The 21,880-nt window shown below is 48.2% G+C and overlaps 1 protein-coding gene across 1 annotated transcript in view; it reads right to left on the bottom strand.

The window, feature by feature from the left end:
• LOC125127077 (cytochrome P450 3A29-like) overlaps positions 1-17,820 on the bottom strand; it is a 40,208-nt gene extending 22,388 nt beyond the window's left edge. The window contains exons 1-6 of the mRNA XM_047779605.1: positions 15,296-17,820; positions 11,242-11,335; positions 8,480-8,532; positions 5,382-5,481; positions 874-987; positions 539-627 (exon numbers count right to left, since the gene is read on the bottom strand). Coding sequence (XP_047635561.1) covers positions 539-627; positions 874-987; positions 5,382-5,481; positions 8,480-8,532; positions 11,242-11,335; positions 15,296-15,366 — 521 coding nt within the window. The 5' untranslated portion in view covers positions 15,367-17,820. The remainder of the gene's footprint in view (positions 1-538; positions 628-873; positions 988-5,381; positions 5,482-8,479; positions 8,533-11,241; positions 11,336-15,295) is intronic.
• Positions 17,821-21,880: the final 4,060 nt, after the last annotated feature.

Here is a 21,880-nt window from a genome sequence, read left to right as displayed (position 1 = left end):
GAGAAAAAAGAACAAAGCTGGAGGTATCATGCTCCCTGAATTCAGACTGAACTATGTATTTCTGTCCTCCAGACCATCTAAGGTGACAATTAAGCAAGTAAGTTATTCCTGGCTTATGTACCCAGGAGAAAATGCTTTTTTTTATGAGAGTATAGTTGATTTACAGTATTGTGCCAATTTCTGCTATATAGCATAGTGACATAGTGACATTCTTATATATAAATGTGTGTGTGTGTTCTTACACTATCTTCCATCATGTTCTATCCCAAGAGATTGGATATAGTTCCCTGTGCTATATAATGGCATTTCCAGCAACTAGAGATTCTCATACTAAGTGAAGCAGAAGACACTTCCTGATTTTTTTTTTTTTTTCGTGAACCACCACTCAACCTGGGGTGGCCAGTTGGAGTTACAGCACCACACACCTACTTCTGTCTGGTCACCAGAGTAACTGGGAAGTGGGAAAATCTGGCTCCATGGCACGCAGCTGGAGGGTCTCAACAGAGCTCAGAACATCAGCAGCTTCACCTCTACTTACTCTTTCGTGTTGATGGACTTGCCTTTCTCTGCTTCCTTCCTCAGGTTCCTCACTAGCATATCTCCATACTGGGCAATGATGGGGAACATCTAGGCAAAAAAACAAACACCACCCAGAGTCAGATGCAGAGACTCAAGTCCTAGAAGGACCTGGCTTTCTAAGCATGGAGCGTTACATCAGTAAGTAACATAATGAACTTTATAATGTCACTTCTAGGAGGTAAAAATAAAAGGCCATTTTAGGAACACAAGCTCAGCAGACTCCTCCTTGGAAAGGGACTATGATTTTATTTTCTACCTTTATGTTTCTAATTGAAGGCCCTCTGCTTTGCTCACCTCCTTGAGCTTTCCACTGGTGAAGGTTGGAGACAGCAATGTTCGTACTCGCTTCCATTGCTCATCCTCAGCCACAGAGATGGCATTTTTCATAACTCCCACTGGACCCAAATTCTAGAGTCAAAGCAAAACACATTTTACCCTATGTAAGTTGTGGAGGTCTCAACAGCTGTGGAAAATTTATTAGGTGGGAACAAATTATTCAACAAATATTTAGTGACGGCCTACTTAGTAGCAGGCTCTATGCTACATGCTCAGTAAGTGTTTGTCCCAAATGCCTAGGTTCCTGTGAAGGTGGAAGGGACATCCAGCCACTTGATGTGGCTTCCAGTCTTCATATTCTGATATCCTTTTAAATAAAAATGTCTCATGTGGTAGAGAAACTGTTTTTCCAGGGGAATAGAAGGGAATAAGACCTAGTTCATCCTCCTGGACTGTGCACAGAAGAAAGGGATTGGTGACAGGTAGCCAGGTAGCCTTAGCAAATTGTATTTTGCCTCAGACTAATTCTGTCTTTATGTGTAGTTACAATCTGAGCAACTGGAAAAAGGAAAATGCTGACTGGGGCGGGGGGGAGCAATTAAAGCAGTAGTTAATACACAAAAAATTAGGAATCTATTTACTATTATGAAAAAATATTATGCAATGACATGGGAAACATGTTCCTGTATATTTTTCCCTCCGGGATAGAAGAAAAAGGGATAATTCTATCTCCCAGCTTGGGGCGGGCTTATCAAGCCAAGCTGTTTGAAAGTTTCCTCAATCTTTCAAAATTCCGTTTTGTGTTCAAATGGATTCATGATTAAACTCCCAAACTAGGAAAAGAAAAAAACTTCCTCAAGTTGATAAAGAGCATCTACAAAGAGACCTATAGCTAGGAGCTCCCACTGAGGCTCAGTGGAAATGAACCTGACTAGTATCCATAAGGATGCAAGTTGCATCCCTAGCCTTGATCAGTGGGTTAAGGATTCAGCATTGCTGTGAGCTGCAGTGTAGGTCGCAAACATGGCTGGGATCTGGTGTTGCTGTGGGGACACACACACAAAAGACCTACAGCTAATACCACCGTAATGATGAAAGACTAGTCGATGTCACCAAGATGGTGGAGTAGGAGACGCCAGGCTCTGCTGTCCTACAAAGAACAGCAACAAGACAGCTCACAACAAACGGAAATAGGTCTAGGAGACCTCATGAGACCACTTAAGAAGCTTCAGCACTGCAATGGAGCACACCTGAGAAGAACTCACACAGAGTTTAGGGAGAACAGTGTCATTTTATCCACATCACCCCATCCCCCAGGCCAGCACCCCTCAAGGCCAGGAGGGAACGCCACAGCCTGAGGCAGTTCCCCTTGCTGGAAATAAAGAATAAAAAAAGACAACAGGTTGAGTGACCAGTTTTCTCAGCCTTTTAGAACACTGCACAAATGACCCGCTTTGGCCTCGTTGCACTCAGAGACCAGCAGAACTGAGACATCTTGAGACAACTAGGACTAAAGGAGAAGGACGAGGCCCACCGGAGCCAACAATATGGCAGGACTGACCATGGAGAGAAGACCCCAGAGCCTTTGCTATTGGGGAGCCAAGTGCCAACATAGCTGTTGTGGACGCCCTGCAGATTTTGCTACTGAGAACCCCAGGATATTTTCCATGGCCCGAGTCCTACCCTGTGCCCTCCAATCCCACTGGAGCTGCCCAGCCAGGGCCACCCATGATGCCCAGGATCCACACCAGCAGCCAGTCCCAGGCTTTTTGGCTGGGCACGGGCAAAACACCATCCCAGGCCCCTACAGCTGCTCAGGCGCCCAAAGCCAGTCCTGACTCCGTCACTAGACTGCCATGCCACCTCTACCCATGGACATCTGCAGCCGCACACCTGAACACAGCCAGCCTCAATTCCATCACCAGCCCCCACTGCCAGGCATGTGCCCTCGGTGAGCCCCTGCAGCCACATGAAACACACCCACAGCCCAGGACTCGAAGCTACTTGTATGCCCACAGTTGGCGCAGACCCAGCCACTGGCCACACATCTCATGCTGGGAACATGCCTGCAGTCAGCAACCATGCATCAACCCATGCCTACCAACAACTCTGGCCACCACTTCTGCCTGTCATGGTCCCTCGACACAGGGCCTGGAAGTGCTGTTGAAGACCTCAACAGCCCTTGCAGCCGCCCTAGAACCTACAGTTGGTGGTGGTGGCCTGAGCCAACCATGCTCTCCTGGACCGGGAACCATCACACACCAACACGCTTGGCACCCTGCACCGCTAGACTCAGTGCTACAGCACACCTCCTGGTGCCCTAACCTGCAGTGAAGGTCTTCCTCACCAAAGTGAGTCCACGAAGCCTAGAAGGGGTGACAGCTTCTTCGGACACACAGACACTGCAAAGGATCAGGGGAACGTGGCCCTTTCAAAGGACCGCGGTAAAGGTCCAACATCTCACCCAAAGAAGTGGAGAGCCACAAACTGCCCGACAAAGTCGTGGAAAGCGTGGTTCTAAACATGCTCAGAGAACCCATCAACAATCTATCAAATGTTTTTTAAATTACGAAAACAAAATGAGAAGTCGGGATGGATAGATACACACGACTACGTATGGAATGGCTGAGGAACAAGGACCTAATGCAGAGCACGGGGACATCTACTCAATACTCCGTTGCGACCTACGTGAGAAAAGAATTTGAAAAGGAGCAGGTGTGTAACTGATTCCCATTGCTGTGGACTGGAAACTAACAAAATATTGTAAATTAACTATACGCCAAGGAAAATTAATTTTAAAAAAGATATTAAATATAAAAATTTGAAATTTTTTCAGACAAAATGGATTTTATTTTATTTTTGCATTATGTCCTTCACAGTTGGCCTTTTTTTTTTTTTGGTCTTTTTTTAGGGCAGCACCTGCAGCACGTGGAGGTTCCCAGCTAGAGGTCCAATCAGAGCTGCAATGGCGGGCCTACGCCAGAGCCACAGCCACTCAGGATCCGAGCTGCTGTCTGTGACCTACACTACAGCTCACGGCAATGCTGGATCCTTAACCCACTGAGCAAGGCCAGGGATCGAACCTGCTTCCTCATGAATATTAGTCGGGTTCGTTACTGCTGAGCCACACAATGGGAACTCCTTCTGTTGCAGGCATTGTATTCCTCATTTTGAAAAAGCAACAGAAGAAGTTCCCTTAAGGCCCAGTGGGTTAAGGATGTGGTAAGCTACAGCTCTGGCACAGATCACAGCTGTGGCGTGGGTTCAGTCCCTGGCCTGGGAACTTCCACATGCCCCAGGTGCAGCTAAAACAACAACAACAACAACAACAACAACAACAACAACAACAACAGAGTGCTATGATAACAGACTCAATCAGGTCAAAAAAGAATCTGTGACCTCAAAGACAAATTATTTGAAATTATCTAGTCAGAGGAGAAGGACAAAAAAATGAATGAAATGAGATGAAAAAAGCCAACAGGACTTATAGGATACCATCAAGTGAAGCAAGAGAAGAAAAGTCAAACTAGAGTTCCCTTGTGGTGCCTCTGGCACTGTCACTGCAGTGGCTTGGGTCACTGCTGTGATGCAGGTTTGATCCCTGGCCCAGGAACATCCACATGCAGCCAAAAAAAGAAAAGAAAAAGTCAAACTGATAGTAACAGAGACGGAGTAGAATTAGAACGGTGGCCATCAGAGGCTAGGGCAGGCGAGGGGAAGCGTTTTCAGACTTGACAACAAAGTCAAGCCCCATAAAAAGAAAAATTGATTAACTGGCTGATCCAAACTTTGAAAACAATGTTTGCTCTGCTAAACGCCCTGATAAGAGGGAAAAAAACACAAGCTACACATGGTGAGTGTAAAAGAACAGTAAGAAAGAGTCTTAAGAGAGATGGAATGGTTCTGTATTTCGATTGTGGCAACAGTGACACACATATACACAGACAATAAATTTTCATAGAGCAACATACACACACACCCCAATGAGCGCACATAAAACTGATGAAATCCAAATAAGCTCTGTGGGGAGTTCCTGTCGTGGCTCAGGAGTAACGAGCCTGACTAGTATCCATGAGGACACGGGTTTGATCCCTGGCCTCACTCAGTGGGTTAAAGATCCGGCATTGCTGTGAGCTGTGGTGTAGGTGACAGATGCGGCTCAGATCCCACTACGCTACGGCTGTGGGGCGGGCCAGCGGCTGCAGCTCTGATTCAACCCCTAGGACCTCCATATGCCATAGGTGCGACCCCAAAAAGAAAAAGACCACTGCTCTCATTCTTCAGGAGGGAGCTTGCTCTTCAGACAAATAACAAAATAAACAAATAAGCTCTGTGGATACTATCAACGTCAATTTTCTGCATTGGCACTGGACTCTATGCCAGCTATTACCATGGGGGATTGAGGGTACAGGACAGGGCACCTCCCTGTGTTCTCCTCTTTGAACAACACCCTGGAAATTTATACTAATCTCAAAATGGACATTTGATGAACAGATAAATTTTAAATCTCGAAAATGGAAACTCACCCGCCGATTTGTGAAAGCCGAGTAACATTCTTTCACAAGCACTGCTCTGATCATTTCTGGGTCTGCCATAGCCAGCACAGGCTGTCTACCGTCATAAAACCTGTTTGGTGGAAAAGAGCTGATGACATTTGATGATCCAGTTTCTGCAGCTGGAGCCACACCTGGACGTCCAGACCTTCCTCCTAACAGTTCATACTCCACTCTCCTACCATCAGCGTTAGAAATGCCATGAGAACATTGTTCCATCCAGGGGGTGTCATGTGGGTGTTTCCTATGCCATTCTCCGCTACTTTCAGAAACTTAATATATTTCATGATCAAAAAGGATGTTGGCTTAGTAAATAACGGAAGGAGGTAAATTACCTGAAAGTTACAAAATAATTGAAGAGAGGCCATCTACTCCGTCATTTGTGAAGATATAGCAAAAGCAGGACAAATGCATGTGGAAAATGTGGAATACGCCCCAAGTGAGAGCGGGAGTAGAAAAGATTGTTTTGCCCTGTTTTCTAAAAAATTGCTAACTAGTTTAAAATTGTTTAGGAAATATTTTAAGAAATAAGAAGATATCCTTGGCGGCATTAAGGTTAGAATAATTTGAAACAAAAGGAAAAGAGAATAAAATAAATCAGAGGAGTATGTATAATTCATTTTTAAAATATTTTCTCAGGAGTTCCCTTCGTGGCTCAGCGGTTAATGAACCTAACTAGGATCCATGAGGATACGGGTACAATCCCTGGCCTTGCTCAGTGGGTAAGGATCCGGCGTTGACATGAGCTGTGGTGTAGGTCGCAGACACAGCTCGGATCCCAAGTTGCTGTGGCTGTGGTGTCGGCTGGCAGCTGTAGCTCCGATGCGACCCCTAGCCTGGGAACTTCCATGTGCCTCGGGTGCAGCCCTAAAAAGCAATAAAATAAAATATTTTTTCTTTATTACTTACACGTATTCTTTTGCATGAGTTCCATGTGGGCCTCGGGCTCCATATAGGTGGCCTCCTGCAGCAGCAGGGAGGGCCCACATCTGACACTCGTACCACTCAAAGCTGACCCTTCATATGTGCTACGTCCCAACTGGCCTGATCTCCTGACTGTCAGGATGCCCCTTCATGGCAATGGGCCGCGGGCACAAGGTTGACTCTAAGTTAATTACACTGTCTTCTGCCGTTTTGTATCCCACCGTCCCTCATTCACAATCGCTAGAACACAGTGGAAGATTTCCTACAAGTCAACTGTTCTTTCTGTGACTTCACAGAGGAAGTCGCGATGGTTTCGTGATCACATATAAAAATGGATGAGAACCGCATATAAAAATGGCATTTATTGCTGCCAATCTCCAAAAACTATTCTAAAACTCAAAGCCTTTTTTTTTTTTTTTGGCTGCACCTATGGCATGCATACGTTCCCAGGGCAAGGATCAAACCCACTGGACTGCAGTGACCCAAATCACAGCAGTGACAATGCCAGATCGTTAACTGCTGGGCCACCAGAGAACTCCTACCAAACTCAGAGGCGTTAAATGACAGAAGCAGGGACAGAAGCGACTGAGGAGGCAGTTAATCTGCTCTCCATTTGATGGACCATATTTTTGAATGATTCCCTTCTTCCTCTCATGGTTTCTTTTTTTTTTTGTTTTTGTTTTTTTCAAAAACACCTGGGTGGAGAAGGGATCGTGGTCGGGGGTGGGGGGGGGGTATCACTTTACAGTCAAGATTAGATTTCAGCCACAGTTAAAATCCAGATCCCTGGGCCTCACCCCGGCTCCTCTAGATTCAGGGTGGCTGGGGCCAGGGCCCAAGTCTGCCTTGTTAACTAGCCCTCCCAGGTGGCTCTTATTTACATCCCAGAACAAGAACCGTTTTCTAAAGAGAGAACGGAATCCACCACGGAAAAAGTGACTCCACCCAGAGCTCACAAGAACTGAACGTTGAAGGGGCAGTTGGAGCTGGGCCAGTGGCGATCCAGTGCTGTGTGTCTTTCTACCCAATCACGTTACCCTTTGGGGACACTTGATTTCTCAAGACTTGATGCGAGAAAATAGAGAGGTAGGGCCTTCTTCCAAGTTGCCTTAAGCAAAGAAGGACTACGTTACACCTACTCCCTGTTATCCCCAAACCTCCAACAGCTCTGAAAGGGAAGAGTCAATCCCGGCCACCCTACAAGATCCTCAGGTCCATCGGCCCACCAGGAAACACTCTGTGCTAAAACTATCTCACATCCCTTCAAAGTCAAAGGGATAGATCAGATAAAGCAATAATTCTACACACGTCCACTGAATTCTTAACTAAAATGTAAAGTAAGCCAAACTCCGTGTTTGCAGAGAAAGTTTAAAAAAAAAAAAAAAGTTAAGCAGAAATGGTTTCTCCTTTGGTTTACCTGTATATACCCTGAGACTTTTCAAAAGGACATAATAAATCCAATAGTTAAATAAAGGTTTTGTGTTTGTTCATTTGTTGCTTTTTAGGGTCACACCTGCAGCATGTGGAACTTCCTAGCCTAGGGGTCAAATCAGAGCTGCAGTTGCCGGCCTGCACCACAGCCACACCAACACGAGATCCGAGCCACGTCTGCAACCTACACCACGGCTCGATGGCAAGGCCGGATCCTTAACCCACTGAGCGAGGCCAGGGACCAAATCCAGATCCTCATGGATCCCAGTTGGGTTTGCTTCTGCTGAGCCACAACAGGAACTCCTAAAGTTTTTTACTTTCAATTAAATGTGAATCTTGTGGGAAAGAGGGAATGACATGAATTTGTGAGCAAATATTAGAAGGGTCTAGAATTATGCATTTAATGAAATTACAGGTGCCCCAAGGAAGGAGAAATGGAGACAGGGGAACTAGGGAAACACTGGGCATGAAGTGATACAAGGAGTCTCTGGGCCTCCAAGTCTGGAGCAGAGTGCCAACCTGCAGCTCTGCAGGCCTGACTCAGACTGTGGACCTGGGCACCTGGTGACATCTGGGGTCCCTGGTGGAACAAGCCTCCCAAGCTTTACAATAGACAGTTTCATCCCCAGGAGCTCTGAGCTGAGAGTATCCTCCACCCAACAAAGGGGCGCTTCACCATAGCAAGTCCAAGCAATGGAGGGTTCCAGAATACTCACCCCCACATTTTCCCATACTTTTTAAAACATTTATTGTCAAAATTCCTCATGCCCTGCAAGGAGAAACAAAATGAGATTATTAATCCAAAGGCATTGAACTCTATCCCTAATTCACAAAACAGTGAATACCGGCAATTGGAGGGAAGCTCTTATTCACAGACGTCTTAGGGAAAAGGAGAGAAAACAGAGGAGATATTTGAAACGGATAGTTTAAAATCGCTCTTGCACAAATGAACCTTTCTACAGAAAAGATATAAACTCAAGGACCTGGAGAACAGACTTGTGGTTGTGAGAGGAAGGGGGAGGGAGTGGGATGGACTGGGAGTTTGGAGTTAGTAGATGCAAACTATTGCATTTGGAGTGGATAAGCAATGAGGTCCTGCTTTATAGCACGGGGAACGGTATTTAGTCACTTGGGATGGAACATGATGGAAAATAATGTGAGAAAAATTATATATATATATATATACATGCACACACATAGGAGTTCCCTCGTGGCTCAATGGTTAATGAATCTGACTAGGAACCATGAGGTTGTGGGTTTGATCCCTGGCCTTGCTCAGTGGGTTAAGGATTCAGTGTTGCCGTGAGCTGTGATGTAGGCTGCAGACGCGGCTCGGATCTCAAGTTGCTGTGGCTCTGGCCTAGGCCGGTGGCTACAGCTCCAATTAGACCCCTAGCCTGGGAACCTCCATATGCCACAGGAGCGGCCCTAGCAAAGATTAAAAAAAAAAAAAAAGTATATATATCTGAGTCACTTTGCTGTACAGCAGAAATTGACAATGATATAAATCAACTATAATAGAAAAAAATTAAAACCTAAAAAAAATTTTTTTTTCTTTTTGCCTTTTCTAGGGCTGCTTCCGGCAGCATATGGAGGTTCCCAGGCTAGGGGTCTAATCGGCATTGTAGCCACTGGCCTAAGCCAGAGCCACAGCAATGTGGGATCCAAGCCACGTCTGCTACCTACACCATAAGCTCACAGCAACGCTGAATCCTTAACCCACTGAGCAAGGCCAGGGATCGAACCCGCAACCTCATGGTTCCTAGCCAGATTCCTTAACCACTGAGCCAGGATGGGAACTCCTAAAAATACCTTTAATAAAATCACTCTTGAATTTTCTCGGAGTATGGTGGATACTAAAGACTTACCCTTGTCAGTGAATATTAAGTAAGTCCTTATCTTATCACATGCTTTTGCTGAGCATGTGTTGTCTCTAAAATCCCACAGTGCTCTGATCCTCCATGGACATGTAAGAAAACCGAAGCTGGGGAAAAGCAGGATTAGCCCCAACACTCTTTGAACTACTAATTAAGCAACCTTTTCATCATTGGCCATCTCTAGAGTTCTAGCAGAATTACGAATTAACTTTTAGTCTAGCAGATTTTAAAAGTCTAAGGCACATATACTGAGTGAGAAACTGAGTGATGAATGGGTGACAAAGTGGACTTGATTTCTAGTTTTCCAGCTCAACACAGAAAAGATGGGGAGACGCCACAGCTCCACCAAGGACAGTGTGGATTAAAACACTTGCCCTGAATTGTCACTCCTGTAACTTAAAAAAAAAAAATCTTCCCATTGCTAAGTTTCTGCTGCGATATTTGATGGTTTAACTATACACATGAAGGTCCCAGAAATGTGGGGTCTTGGGGTGCATCTACTAAGATGTTCATCTGGGAAAGGGGACAAGTAGTACTTTTCAGTGGGAAAAAAAGTTCAGGGAGTTCTCAGGCAGTAATGACACAAGGAGGACCTCAGAGGGAGAATCAGGATCTGAGAAACAAGCCTCAAGACTGTAGGAAAGGAAATCCGAGCCAGAGAGCAGCCTGCACGCAAGGCTCTGCCCCTGGACATCTGGACATAGCTCATGACCTTCAGTTCGGGGGCCAGGCCCTGGGCGAGGCATCGGAGCTGGATTAACCACAAAGGCTCTGCCAAAATTCACAGTCCATGTGTCACCTAGTACATTCTGTTGAGTTAAATTTCTATCAATTTTGTCAAATTATTTCTTCCTAGTGATTCAGTATGATTCTGCCTTGTTAAAAAAAAAAAAAACTCATTTAGCGGCTAAATACATGAAGTAAGTAGACAACCCCCATTTTCGTTACACTCTCACACTCCTGCTCAAACTTACCCACGGGTCTCTCTTTTGAAGGCACAGCAGTAACGCAGAAAGCCCTTGTTCCATATCTCAAATCCCCAAAGATGTGATGGGTAGCAAGAGGCGGAGTAGAAGGTGGGAAAAACTGCAGGGGTCAGCAGGTCTTGAGCATGTGCAAGGTATGTGCAAATTACCCAAGAGTGAATATTTGGGCTGCCCTAGAAACTGAATCCTTCAAGCAATACAGGAGGAAGAAAAAAATAAGCACACCCGGAGCTCATGCTGTGACCCAGAAAGTCTGACTCTTGGGAACCACTGGATGAGCCGTGACCAGGCCCTCCCTTCATGCTTCTCTCCTAATAACAAGTCAGGTGGTGCCTTCCTGCGAATCTGCGTCTGGCAGAAAGAAGATCTTCCTCAGTGCTTACAAATTGGAACTTCAGGTCTTGGGCTGAGTTGGCCAGAGAGCTGGGCTGTCTGCCTGGGGCCCCTGACAGCTGACAATGGAGCCATGGGGTAAACGTGGCCATGTGCTAAGTGGGGCCTGTGATGCCCTTTCTAGAAACGGTGAAACCTCAGATCTTCCTCCTGGGATGGGGCAGTATTACCGTGGAACTCAGCTGGGACTGGCAACCATGAGACGCGAAAGACAACACACACCTTACGGTATTCTAGAACATTTCCAAAATAAGGCAGAGGTTTCGGCCCGGGAATCCCCAGGTTCTTAAAAAGTCCGTGGGAATAGGTCCCATATCTATAAAGCAAAAAAAGAAAACCGGGTCACAGGACTGTGGAATAGGGGCTGGGGTGACTCAGAACTTGCCACCGTCAAACTGGGGAGACGTGCGTAGGGGATAAATAATGACAGCAACTCCAAAAGCAATAACTACATTCACTCGTCATCTCCTTTCTCACCACCACTGCGAGACCCAAAAAGAATGATGATTAGCTAAAAGCAGCTGAAGTCTTCGTGACCCCAGTCCTAGAGTGAGTACTTGATACATGTTCCCAGTGTGAGTGCTCCTGAGAGGTTCAGGCTGTAATTCTTCCAAAAACGTCACTCTTATTTTTTAGGTTGACTTTTCCAATGAGATTGGGAAATTCTCATTCTAGGTACACAGGGGAAACTTTTTTTTTTTTCCTGTCCAGAACATAAGATTTTGGTTAACTGCATCCACTCAATAACTGAGAGTCTCCCGTGACATTGTTCTTACAGTTTGTTTGGAGACTTTTCTGCTTTTCCTTCCCTCTATGACCTGCCCTCCTTTTAGGATCTGATTCTTTCTAACTCTATCTTCTTAAGCAGGCCTTGGAGCAACCACAGGGTTCTTATCTGCAGAATGAAAACTGTGTTTAAGGCTTCTGCTGTCGCTGCAGAAATGTGAGCACCTTTCAGCTCCACCCGAGTCTCTGTCCTCAGGCAATTCGGTTGACGTGAGCTGCAGGGAAGGGTGAGTGCCCCTATGTTCCCTGAATGAAACTGTACAAAGGAACCCATGATTAAAGGAGCCATTTCTAGACGATTCCCCCTGCATGGCGTCTGGCCCTCTAACCCATGATATTCACCTGCTACGCACAGACCAGGCGCACTCATTTTTTTTTTCAACTTTATCAGTCATAAAGCAATTAGTGTACTGCCTCTGTTGTCACCTATCTCAAAAATCCATTAGGGCTGCTGCTTCCCACGACTCGAGGGCTTGCAGGTCATCCTGCATGTATTGTGGGTGCCATATCGCACAATTCGAGGTTCTGGATCTTTGCAAGCCTGCTCCCTCTGATGTTACTCAGAGATGAGAGTGGAGAAGAGAGGCTGAAGAAACCATTTCAGCCATGAAGCTGCTAATCCTCCAAGGCCAACTCTGTGGATGCCAATTAGGGCGGCACGGCTGAAAAGGATGCTCTGTATAAAGGCTCAATATCCCTACAGGTGATTTCAGCTAAAAGATATGCCCCCCCCCCCAAACTTCAGGTACTAGCCTGTGGATTCCGAAAGAAGCAGTGTTATGACGTAAAATGTTCCAGAATGCTGGATTAGGACCCTGGCTCTTCTTCTTTGGAGGTTAGTCTTTAAGGTAGTACAGGTTCAAATTTTCCATACGAAAAATACAGCAATCTTAAATGATAAAAGAAACCCCCAACATCACATGGAAGGACGGGTGTTGGAAGGGCCCACAGAAGAACCTTGGCCAACCGCAGCTGGGTGTCTCTGCCTTTCCTCCAGAACAGCTGGTGGAGGTGTGGGCATCAACTGACCAAAAAAGGGGGGAGGGAGGGGCTGGGCAATTTGCCAAGCAACTGAGCAAATGTAACAGAAAACCGGCCCCAAGGAAGGATCTGGTCTGATGTCTAAAGTCACATGGTTCCTTTCAAGGCCGAGGGTGGGCTGGGTGAATTCTTGGGTTCCTTTTCCAGCTTCCTATTTTTTGGTAGAGTAAAGCTGCTTTGAGTACAAAGAAAGGGCCCAACCATAAAGCCAATCATTCTTATTGTGTTTACACCGTGTCAACATCAGGAGAGCTTTGCCTGCAGCCACCGACTCTTGGCTGCACCAGTGGCTAAGGTGGTGTTTGCCTGCTGACACCATCTCGTTCCAGCCTCAGGGCCAGACCACACACAGTGTGACTTCGAGGACGTTGCCATCGTCAGGCTTCAAGCAGGTGAGATGCCAACCCTGCTGACCTGTGGGACCAGGTGAGATGAGCATCTCTGGGAGGTCTGCTCTGAGGAATGAGGAATATTCTCGCCTCCATCCTGACCCTCCCTGGACGCCTCCCCATCATCACTGGCCCCCAGGCACGCTTACTCACCTGCACTGAAGCCTAAAATAAACTGCTGGCAGGTATATTTTAATATATATATCATAGAAGTTTATACCTGTACAATAGATTCATATTCCAGACATTATCCTAAATGGTGAATTTATTTTTACATACCTTTGCATCTTCTGAACACACCCCTCTTTCATCATTCAGGGGAAAAAAAATGCTGGAGTTCCCGTCTGGCACAGCAGAAACGAATCTGACTAGGAACTACAAGGTTATGGGTTTGATCCCTGGCCTCGCTCAGTGGGCTAAGGGTCTGGCATTGCCGTGAGCTGTGGTGTAGGTCACAGACACAGCTCAGATCCTGTGTTGCTGTGGCTGTGGTGTAGGCTGGCAGCTGTAGCTCTGATTGGACCCCTAGCCTGGGAGCATCCATGTGCCATGGGTGCAGCCCTAAAAAGCAAAAAAAAAAAAAAAAAGGAGTTCCCGTCATGGCACAGTGGTTAACGAATTCGACTAGGAACCATGAGGTTGCAGGTTCGGTCCCTGCCCTTGCTCAGTGGGTTAACGATCCGGCGTTGCCATGAGCTGTGGTGTAGGTTGCAGATGCGGCTCGGATCCCGTGTTGCTGTGGCTCTGGCGTAGGCCGGTGGCTACAGCTCCGATTCAACCCCTAGCCTGGGAACCTCCATATGCCGCGGGAGCGGCCCAAGAAATAGCAACAACAACAACAACAACAAAAAGACAAAAGACAAAAAAAAAAAGATCTGGAAATACTGCTATCAACTTTTTAAATCTGGTACTAAATAGAATGAAATTAAACCATTAATTTTACACTGTCATCAAGGTTGCTGCAATGCCTTGAATTCTTAATATTTTTTTTCAAGGAAATACACGGTTGATATTAACCATGTCCATATCATCATGATTTCCTGTACTTGGTGACAGTGAAATTGAGGTCAAATGTGATTTGGAGGGGGTATGTCTACCCACTGGAACGTAAGTCCTCTCCTGACCAGCGCCATGGTACCAGGAATCCCACCATGGAAAGAGATTCTCCCGCTGGATGGTTTAGATTCATCCTGCCGCGCTGTACTTAAAGAGAAAAAACACTTTGAACCCACATTGGACTGGGGGGCTTGTGCTTTGCAGACTTAGCAGAGTTCATAGTACAGGGGAAATAAGTGTGTACACTGACGCTAACCCTTCCGGAGACGGAGGAAAAGGTGAGAGAAATGAATAGGACATCAAGGTTTCTGCCACGTCTCCCCAGAGCTAAAGCTTCCTCGTTCTGGAGCAGACATTCTGCACAGTGCAGGGCAGAGGGATTGAGTCTTAGAAAGAGAGTGCCATGGGAGGGCTGAGTGTGACGAGAGGGGCGAGTCGCCAGCCTTCCGCAAAGTCTGGGTGACCAGGCGCCTTATGTAAGCGACCCCCGGGAAAGGAGGGGAGGGAGCAGGAACCCACGAGTGACTTAGGGGCCAATCTTTCTACAGGTCTCTTGCAGCAGATACAGAAACCAGAGGCTGAAGGGAAACAAAACCCCAAGTTACTTCTTCCTGCTCAGGATCCCCAGGCGTGGGAAAGGCGGGGGGGGGGGTACCCCACGGCGCAGGGGCCAATTGTTTTCAATCTGCTTTACTGGATTCTGGTTGGTTAGTCTAGGTCCATGCAAACTGGAAGTCAATCAGAAGACCATCCCCAAGAGCAAATAACATCGCCAAACACTTCTAACTGCAGTAGCAGGAAGGGAGTGGAGGTGGCAGTGGTGTTACCCCTTCGACAGACCTGGCTGAGATCAGTGGGGACCCCTTTGTCTTTGTAGCACCCAAAGCTTCAGCAGCTACCCCTCCACTTGCCTAGATCTTCAAATGGCGAAGGGAAAGGGGAGCAGATTTGCTCTGTAACCAAGTCCAAGGTTACAGAGGAGATAAGCCTGGACAGCTACTCACAGATAGAGGAGCACCAGGCTGGTAGCCAGGAGAAGCCAGGTTTCCACAGAAAAGCTTGGGATCAGGTCCATGGCCACCGTCCTCTGGGGTTCCCTCCTCTGAGCGTCCCTTCAGCCGTGTGTGCTGCTCTTTGCCTCTGAGAGTGCGGAGGTCCCCTTGCTGCCCACTGGAGAGTCACTGGGGCTGGAGGTTTAAGCGCTGGGAAAGGAGGTGGGGCTGGAGCTGCAGCCAATGGAAGAGCCCCCTGTGCTCCACCTGCCAGAGGCCTCTCTGCCTCGAGAGTTGGCAAAACATCATGAACACGCCAGTTAGTCCTCCCCAGAGTTCATATTCTGTAGGAATTCAATAAACAACCAAATCAATATCATCAACGAGGTTACCGAAACTTAAATAAAGCCATTGACCTTAAATTTCCTCTAAACAGCCCTGTCTCCATGACTGACAGAAATAAAGTCCAAAATACCTGAAATCTTTCAGACGAGCTAGGTCTACAAATCTTTACCCCTGTGGTTCCCTCTGCCCAGCAATGCCCTTGTTACCCCCATAAGGTTCCTACTTATCCTTCAAATCCCAGCTCTGACAGAACCTTCTGAGTTGAGAGTCCTTCCTAACCAACCTCCTTGACCAGACAGAACCATTTCCTGCACTGGGTCTTCTGTCCCCTGCACACAAGTCCATTGCCTCCAGCACCACTGCTGGTTTCCTCACCTCCATCCCCTCACCAGATGGAGAGCTTGGGCACAGCCTGGGTATTAGTCACAGTTATTGCCCTGGTGCCCAGCACAGGGCTTTCTACAGAGTGGGCATCCAGAAAGGTTGGTGGACTTGTGTTGATGGGGTAAGTCCGCGGGGCCCCCTGCACATCCTTTTCTTACGGCTCTTTAGTGACCACGCCATCTTCCTGGGTTGTTCATACAACAAGAGGTCCTGGCTTGGCCTCGGCCACTTTCTCTACACAGTCAGGACGACCCATCAGGATTCTGTAGACAGGAGGCCCCTGAGGGAGAGGCAGGACGTGGGGGAGATGGTGGTGGCTGCACCAAGGGTAGCAATTCAGGCTGACCCCTCAGAGGGTCCTGCAATAGTTAGCAAGTTAGATTCTAGACCAAAAAATGGTCCCCTCTCCCTGGAAAAGTCGCAGTCCAAGATCAGTGAGTATAAGGAGACTGAAAAGAGGAAGGCAGCCCAGTGGCCAAGTGGACACCTCTCTCCTTATCCACTAGTGACATGGTTCATACAGCACACAGGACTCCAAAAGGAACACAGAAGGTTTTTCTACGGAGCAAAGGGGGGGCAGGGTCAGAGCAGATGGCCTCCTGCTTTTTGGCAAGTGAGGAATTTTTTATTGGGTAACGAGGTGCTGATAAGGCAGAGGCCTATAGTAGCAGTTGGTGTCACCTGTGAGCCCCACCCCCACGCCGCTGAATTCCTGATGGGAGAGATATGAGGGTTAAACATTGAGAAATTACATCGGCTCATTATCAGCACCCTGAACCATGCCCTGTATCTTCCTGGCTGAGAAACCACGGATTATGTGGAAAACAAAACCTCAAAGGTTCTTAAAACTCACCAGAAATATAACACATTTAAGCTGTTTGTGTACCTTCTTCTCTCTTCACCTTTCTCACTTTCAGTCCTTCTGCAGAAAGCGATACTACTCTCCTGCTAACTCTTTCCCTCCCTCTGGCCTGAAAGTCCCCAGGGCTGCCCATCACTGGCTTGTGTGGGTGGATGGCTCATTGGTACCATGCAGTGAGTCCCGACTCTGTCACTTGCCCTCTTTGATTTTCTTGGGAGTGTGTCGTGCAGCATGAAATTTCTACCATCATCATTTGTCATCTCTTGGTTCAGACTTTCTCCAGGAGCTAAAAGCCATCGCTGTCCCTGATAAGGGAAAGGCATGAATACATCTGTTCATCTGTGCAGTGATTCAAGGCCAAGTGGGTGACCTGCAGGTGCAGGTCCTGTGCTGGCTGTAAGCCCTACAGTCCCCTCCCTTGGGAGCAGCCTCCCGTGGAGGGAGTGAGACACAGAGCCAAGCCCAGTGTGGGACACACCCCTGGAATCTCTGGGAAACGGAGCCCTACAGAGAAGTAATGAGGAGAGAAGGGGCTGCAAGGTTGAAAAACCCACAAAGACAGGGATAGGAAGCTAAAGATGATCCCCAGAAAAAGTAGGATACGAAGTCCTGGAATTTTGATGTTTCTGCCCCCTTTGGGTGCCTCCTCTGGGTACCTATAAACAGGGTTATGCTACTACCCCCAGTTTACAGAGGAGAAACTGAGGCTCAGTAAAGTGTAAGTGGCTTCCCAACAGCTGCTGATCAAAACGTGTTGTAAAGATGCTATTAGGGAGCATTGGTAAGTCTGCTGCTGTTCTGATACGCCAGCATTCAACATGTGCCATTTCACGAGAAAGGGTCACTTTGGGAAACAAGGCTGCACTAGCGAATGGGTTAAAATTCTGGTTTCTGGAGTTTCCTCAGCGGCCCAGCAGGTGAAGGAGCCTGCATTGTCACCACTGTGGCTCAGGTTGCAGCTGTGACACAGGCTTGATCCCTGGCCCTGGAATTTCTGCATGCCAGGGGTGCAGCGGAAAAAAAAAAAAAATCTGGTTTCTATCTCCATGGCTCCCCCTGCCCGGGACCTCCCGCCTGGATCTCCAGAACTACAGAGCCCATCTCATCTCAGCAAGAGCAAAGTCAGGTGCAGGTCATGAGGCTCCGGGTCTCGATGTGTAGAATCGACTTCACTACATTCCTGAGACGAACACAAAATACATCCAACACGCAAAGATTAGGGTGTCATCTGATAACTACTGACACCTTAATTCACTCAACGAAACCCACAGCCTTTCTTCTTCTTCTTCTTCTTGGAAACAAAACCCTCGTGGAAAGTATATGCTTTCATCATCCTTCAAAGCACGCGCTCGGCATCGATGACTTTCCCACGGAGCCTTATCAGCCTGCTCGCCACAGGGCAGGTCTAGTGAGTTGGAATCGAACCCAATGGCAACAGGGTGGGTGTCGCTTGGAACCAAAACGTAGCCAGGACCGTGTTCTAAGCAGCGTAAATGGCCCTGCTCTGCAAGGGGAAATAACAGAAGGCACGGGCTTTGCGCCCCTTCATTCCGCAGCTGGGAACATGGACCATGGAAAGTCTGGCATATCAGGACTGTGAAGGGGGCCGTGTGGGCCTGAGGGCACCCCCAGACCCCGTGTCTCTCATCTACTCTTTGGGGCGCTAATGGACGCATCATGTACCCAAGCTCTGCTCTAGATGCTTAGGCTGCAGGTACGACTACGGCCCAGGCATTAGTAGGGATAAAGATAGAGACAGACAAACAGGCAACTGTAGCACAGCCAAGGCAAACTAATTACACGGGTCTGAGAACACAGTGGAAAAGGTTCATCTTTCTCAGATAACACCTAGGGTGGCATTAGGCTCAGATATCCCTGTAGGGCAACAGGCTGCCAGGGACTCAGTCATGCAAGAGCCACCAGCAGGCTGCTATTCCTGTCTTTTTTTTTTAGGGCCGCACCTGCAGCCTATGGAAGTTCCCAGGCTAGGGGTCGAGTTGGAGCTACAGGTGCCGGCCTACACCACAGCCACGGTAATGCCAGATCTGAGCCGCATCTGTGACCTACACCACAGCTCACAGCAACACCGGATCCTTAACCCACTGAGCGAGGCCAAGGATCGAACCCTCATCCTCATGGATCCTAGTCGGGTTCGTTACCACTGAGCCATGATGGGAACTCCCTGTTCCTGTCTTTTTAGAGGTAGCTCCTCTTCTGGAAAGCCTGCTCTGACTTCCACTGACCAAGGGAACTGCTTAGGGTACAGGGAGGCAGTGTTGACCAGGAATGAGTTGTTAGATTCAAATTCCACGGGTCACTCTCAGGAGTGGGCAATGAAAGCAAGATTGTGTGTCTGGAAGTTCCTGTCGTGGCTCAGTGATTAGCAAATTCGACTAGGAACCATGAGGTTGCGGGTTCAATCCCTGGTCTTGCTCAGTGGGTTAAGGATCCCGCGTTGCCGTGAGCTGTGGTGTAGGTCACAGACGCGGCTCGGGTCTGGCGTTGCGGTGGCTCTGGCACCTGGCAGTTGGCAGCTGTAGCTCTGATTAGCCCCCTAGCCTGGGAACCTCCATATGCCATGGGTACGGCCCTCAAAATACAAAAGACCAAAAAAAAAAATTGTGTGTCTGGACCTCAGCTCTCAAGCCCCTATTCTCAGTAGGGCAAAATTTGATCCTTCCTTTTTAGGGTAACGAGGTAGTATCAAAATTTGGGTGGCCAGGCGCTGAGGTTGGAGGGGGGCGTCGTGAGGCAAGTGGCAGGTCTGTGGACATTGCCTCCTGGCCTTGGAGGAGGTGGCCTCTCGCCCCAGTGTCATTGTGTGTTGGCTGGGATCTATGCCCACTGCGTTCAGGCCATGTGCCAACCATGAATACACAAGAGTCAGATCCTGGCCCTTACAAGGCAAACGGGAGAGAGGCACTAAACGAATCGCCATACGAATAACTCCAGAGTTATGACTGGGGTGTGTGCTAGGAGATGAAAGACCCCTCCCTCCTTCCTGAGCTCCCATAGCACGGGTGCAGCTGACCTCCCTTTCTTTCCTTAAACTCTGTTCTCCTTGAAAGACATGAAGACAAGAGAATCAGCAGGATGGATGCGGTGGAATGTGTGACCCTGGGCATCCTGGGGTCTGTTTCCTCATCTGCCTGAGAGGGAAACTGACAAGAATTGACCTAAGACGACCATATCCCAACCACAGTCCCCTTCACTGCCTGTCTCTCTCCGCCCCTGCGTCCCTCCCTCCCTCCTTTATTCTCCTTCCCTTACAGGGCATTCAAGATCCCCAAGTCAGACTTCCCATCGTGGCTCAGCAGAAACAAATCTGACTAGCATCCATGAGGACTCGGGTTCGATCCCGGACCTCGCCCAGTGGGTTGGGGATCCGGCATAACCATGAGCTGTGGTGTAGGTCGCAGATGCGGCTAGGATCCATTGGCGGCTGCAGCTCCAATTAGACCCCTAGCCTGGGAACCTCCATATGCCGCAGGTGCAGCCCTAAAAAGACAAAAAAAAAAAAAATCCCCAAGTCCCCCAGCCCAATCAGAATCCAAGAGTTCCTGAGGCCAAGAAGGAATCAGGTAGCTCTGGGAGAAGACAACCACCTGTGTAGGTCCTGAGCGCTCGATTCTAGAGCGGTGTCTCTACTGGGACGGCACACACACACACACACACACACACACAGCAAGACCTGCCCTCAAGCAAGGAGACCTACTATTTCTCGTTGTGAGCACTTGGCACACATTAACTGATTCAACCCCCGCAACGACCCCACGAGATGAACAACAAACTGGGACACAGGATGGTTAGGGGACCCTCCAAGGACTCACCACCAGTCAGTCCCTAGCAGAGCTGGGATTCAAACTTAGATCATCTAGGTTTAGAGCCCCAAGTCTCAACGCTCACCGGGCCCATCCCTGCCCACGAATTTGTGGGGGGATTAGCACCAGAAGCCAGGTCTTCTGAGAGGGTTGTGGCCAGTGCTCTGACCCTAACACAGACGAGGCTAGCGCCCCCAGCGCACCTGTCAGTGAGGACCAAGGTGAGGCAAGGGGATGTTTTTCTGGCCCCCACATACCCCACCAGGCACAAGCCCCACCCCGTGCCCTGAAGCAGCCTTCCTCTTCAAAGGGAAGAGGAGGAGGGAGACTTCCTCACGGCCCCTCACTTTCTGCTCCAGCCCAGAGTCTCCCTTTCTTGATAAACTAACCGCTCACATCTCTCTCTACTGCACTGTATGCTTTCTAAAGGTCTCTCGTGTCTCTCTTAACTGATCCGCGTTCTGGGAGATGAGCCAGTGCTGGAATTACTTAATGCCCACTTTACAGGCAAGAAGACAGAAGCTCAGGGTGCTTGCTTCCCCAAGCAAGTAAGCCACGAAGGGAGGGCTTGGAGCTAGATCTTGTGATTCTAATGAAATCCTGCGAGTGATATGCTTGCTTGGATTCCAAGGGGCCTCCTGAAATAACTTGACAGATTGTGCCAGCCTCACATTTGATAAGCATTTCCGTCCACACCCTCCACTGTGCTTCCACGGTTGCTGTAAAGACTACAGAGCCATTTGTGGCCACCAAGAAAATAGGGGGGGGGGGAGCATATCCTTCTACCCATTACTGAATGTTATGTATTCATGAACTCGTGGTGTCAGCAGAGAAGGGATCTGAAAACAGTTCCCACATGTCACAGTCAGAATCATGTGGGTTTCCAAGAAAGCAGGAAATAGAAGGTAATGAAACCAAGGAGCGAAAGAGGAATCAGAGGACGGGAGGCAAATTTCAGAAGACCACAAGGAAGGGAATTAATGAAACAGGAGGAGTGAGACGAAGGAAAACGTGAGCATCACAGGTTATGTTGCAAAAGAGAGGCAGTGTTGGTGGCCCCTCCTCACTGTGGCAGGAACCTCCTGATGCGTTTGGCCTTGACCCTATGCTGGCCTCGCCTGGGCAATTTCCTACTCTGCCACCAGACAGGGCCTGGTGAAAGATGAGTCTTGGAACATGCCTCTG

The sequence above is a fragment of the Phacochoerus africanus genome, chromosome 5, assembly GCF_016906955.1.
Source record: "Phacochoerus africanus isolate WHEZ1 chromosome 5, ROS_Pafr_v1, whole genome shotgun sequence".
Taxonomy (NCBI): Eukaryota; Metazoa; Chordata; class Mammalia; order Artiodactyla; family Suidae; genus Phacochoerus; species Phacochoerus africanus.
This window is presented reverse-complemented; position numbering and strand designations above follow the sequence as displayed.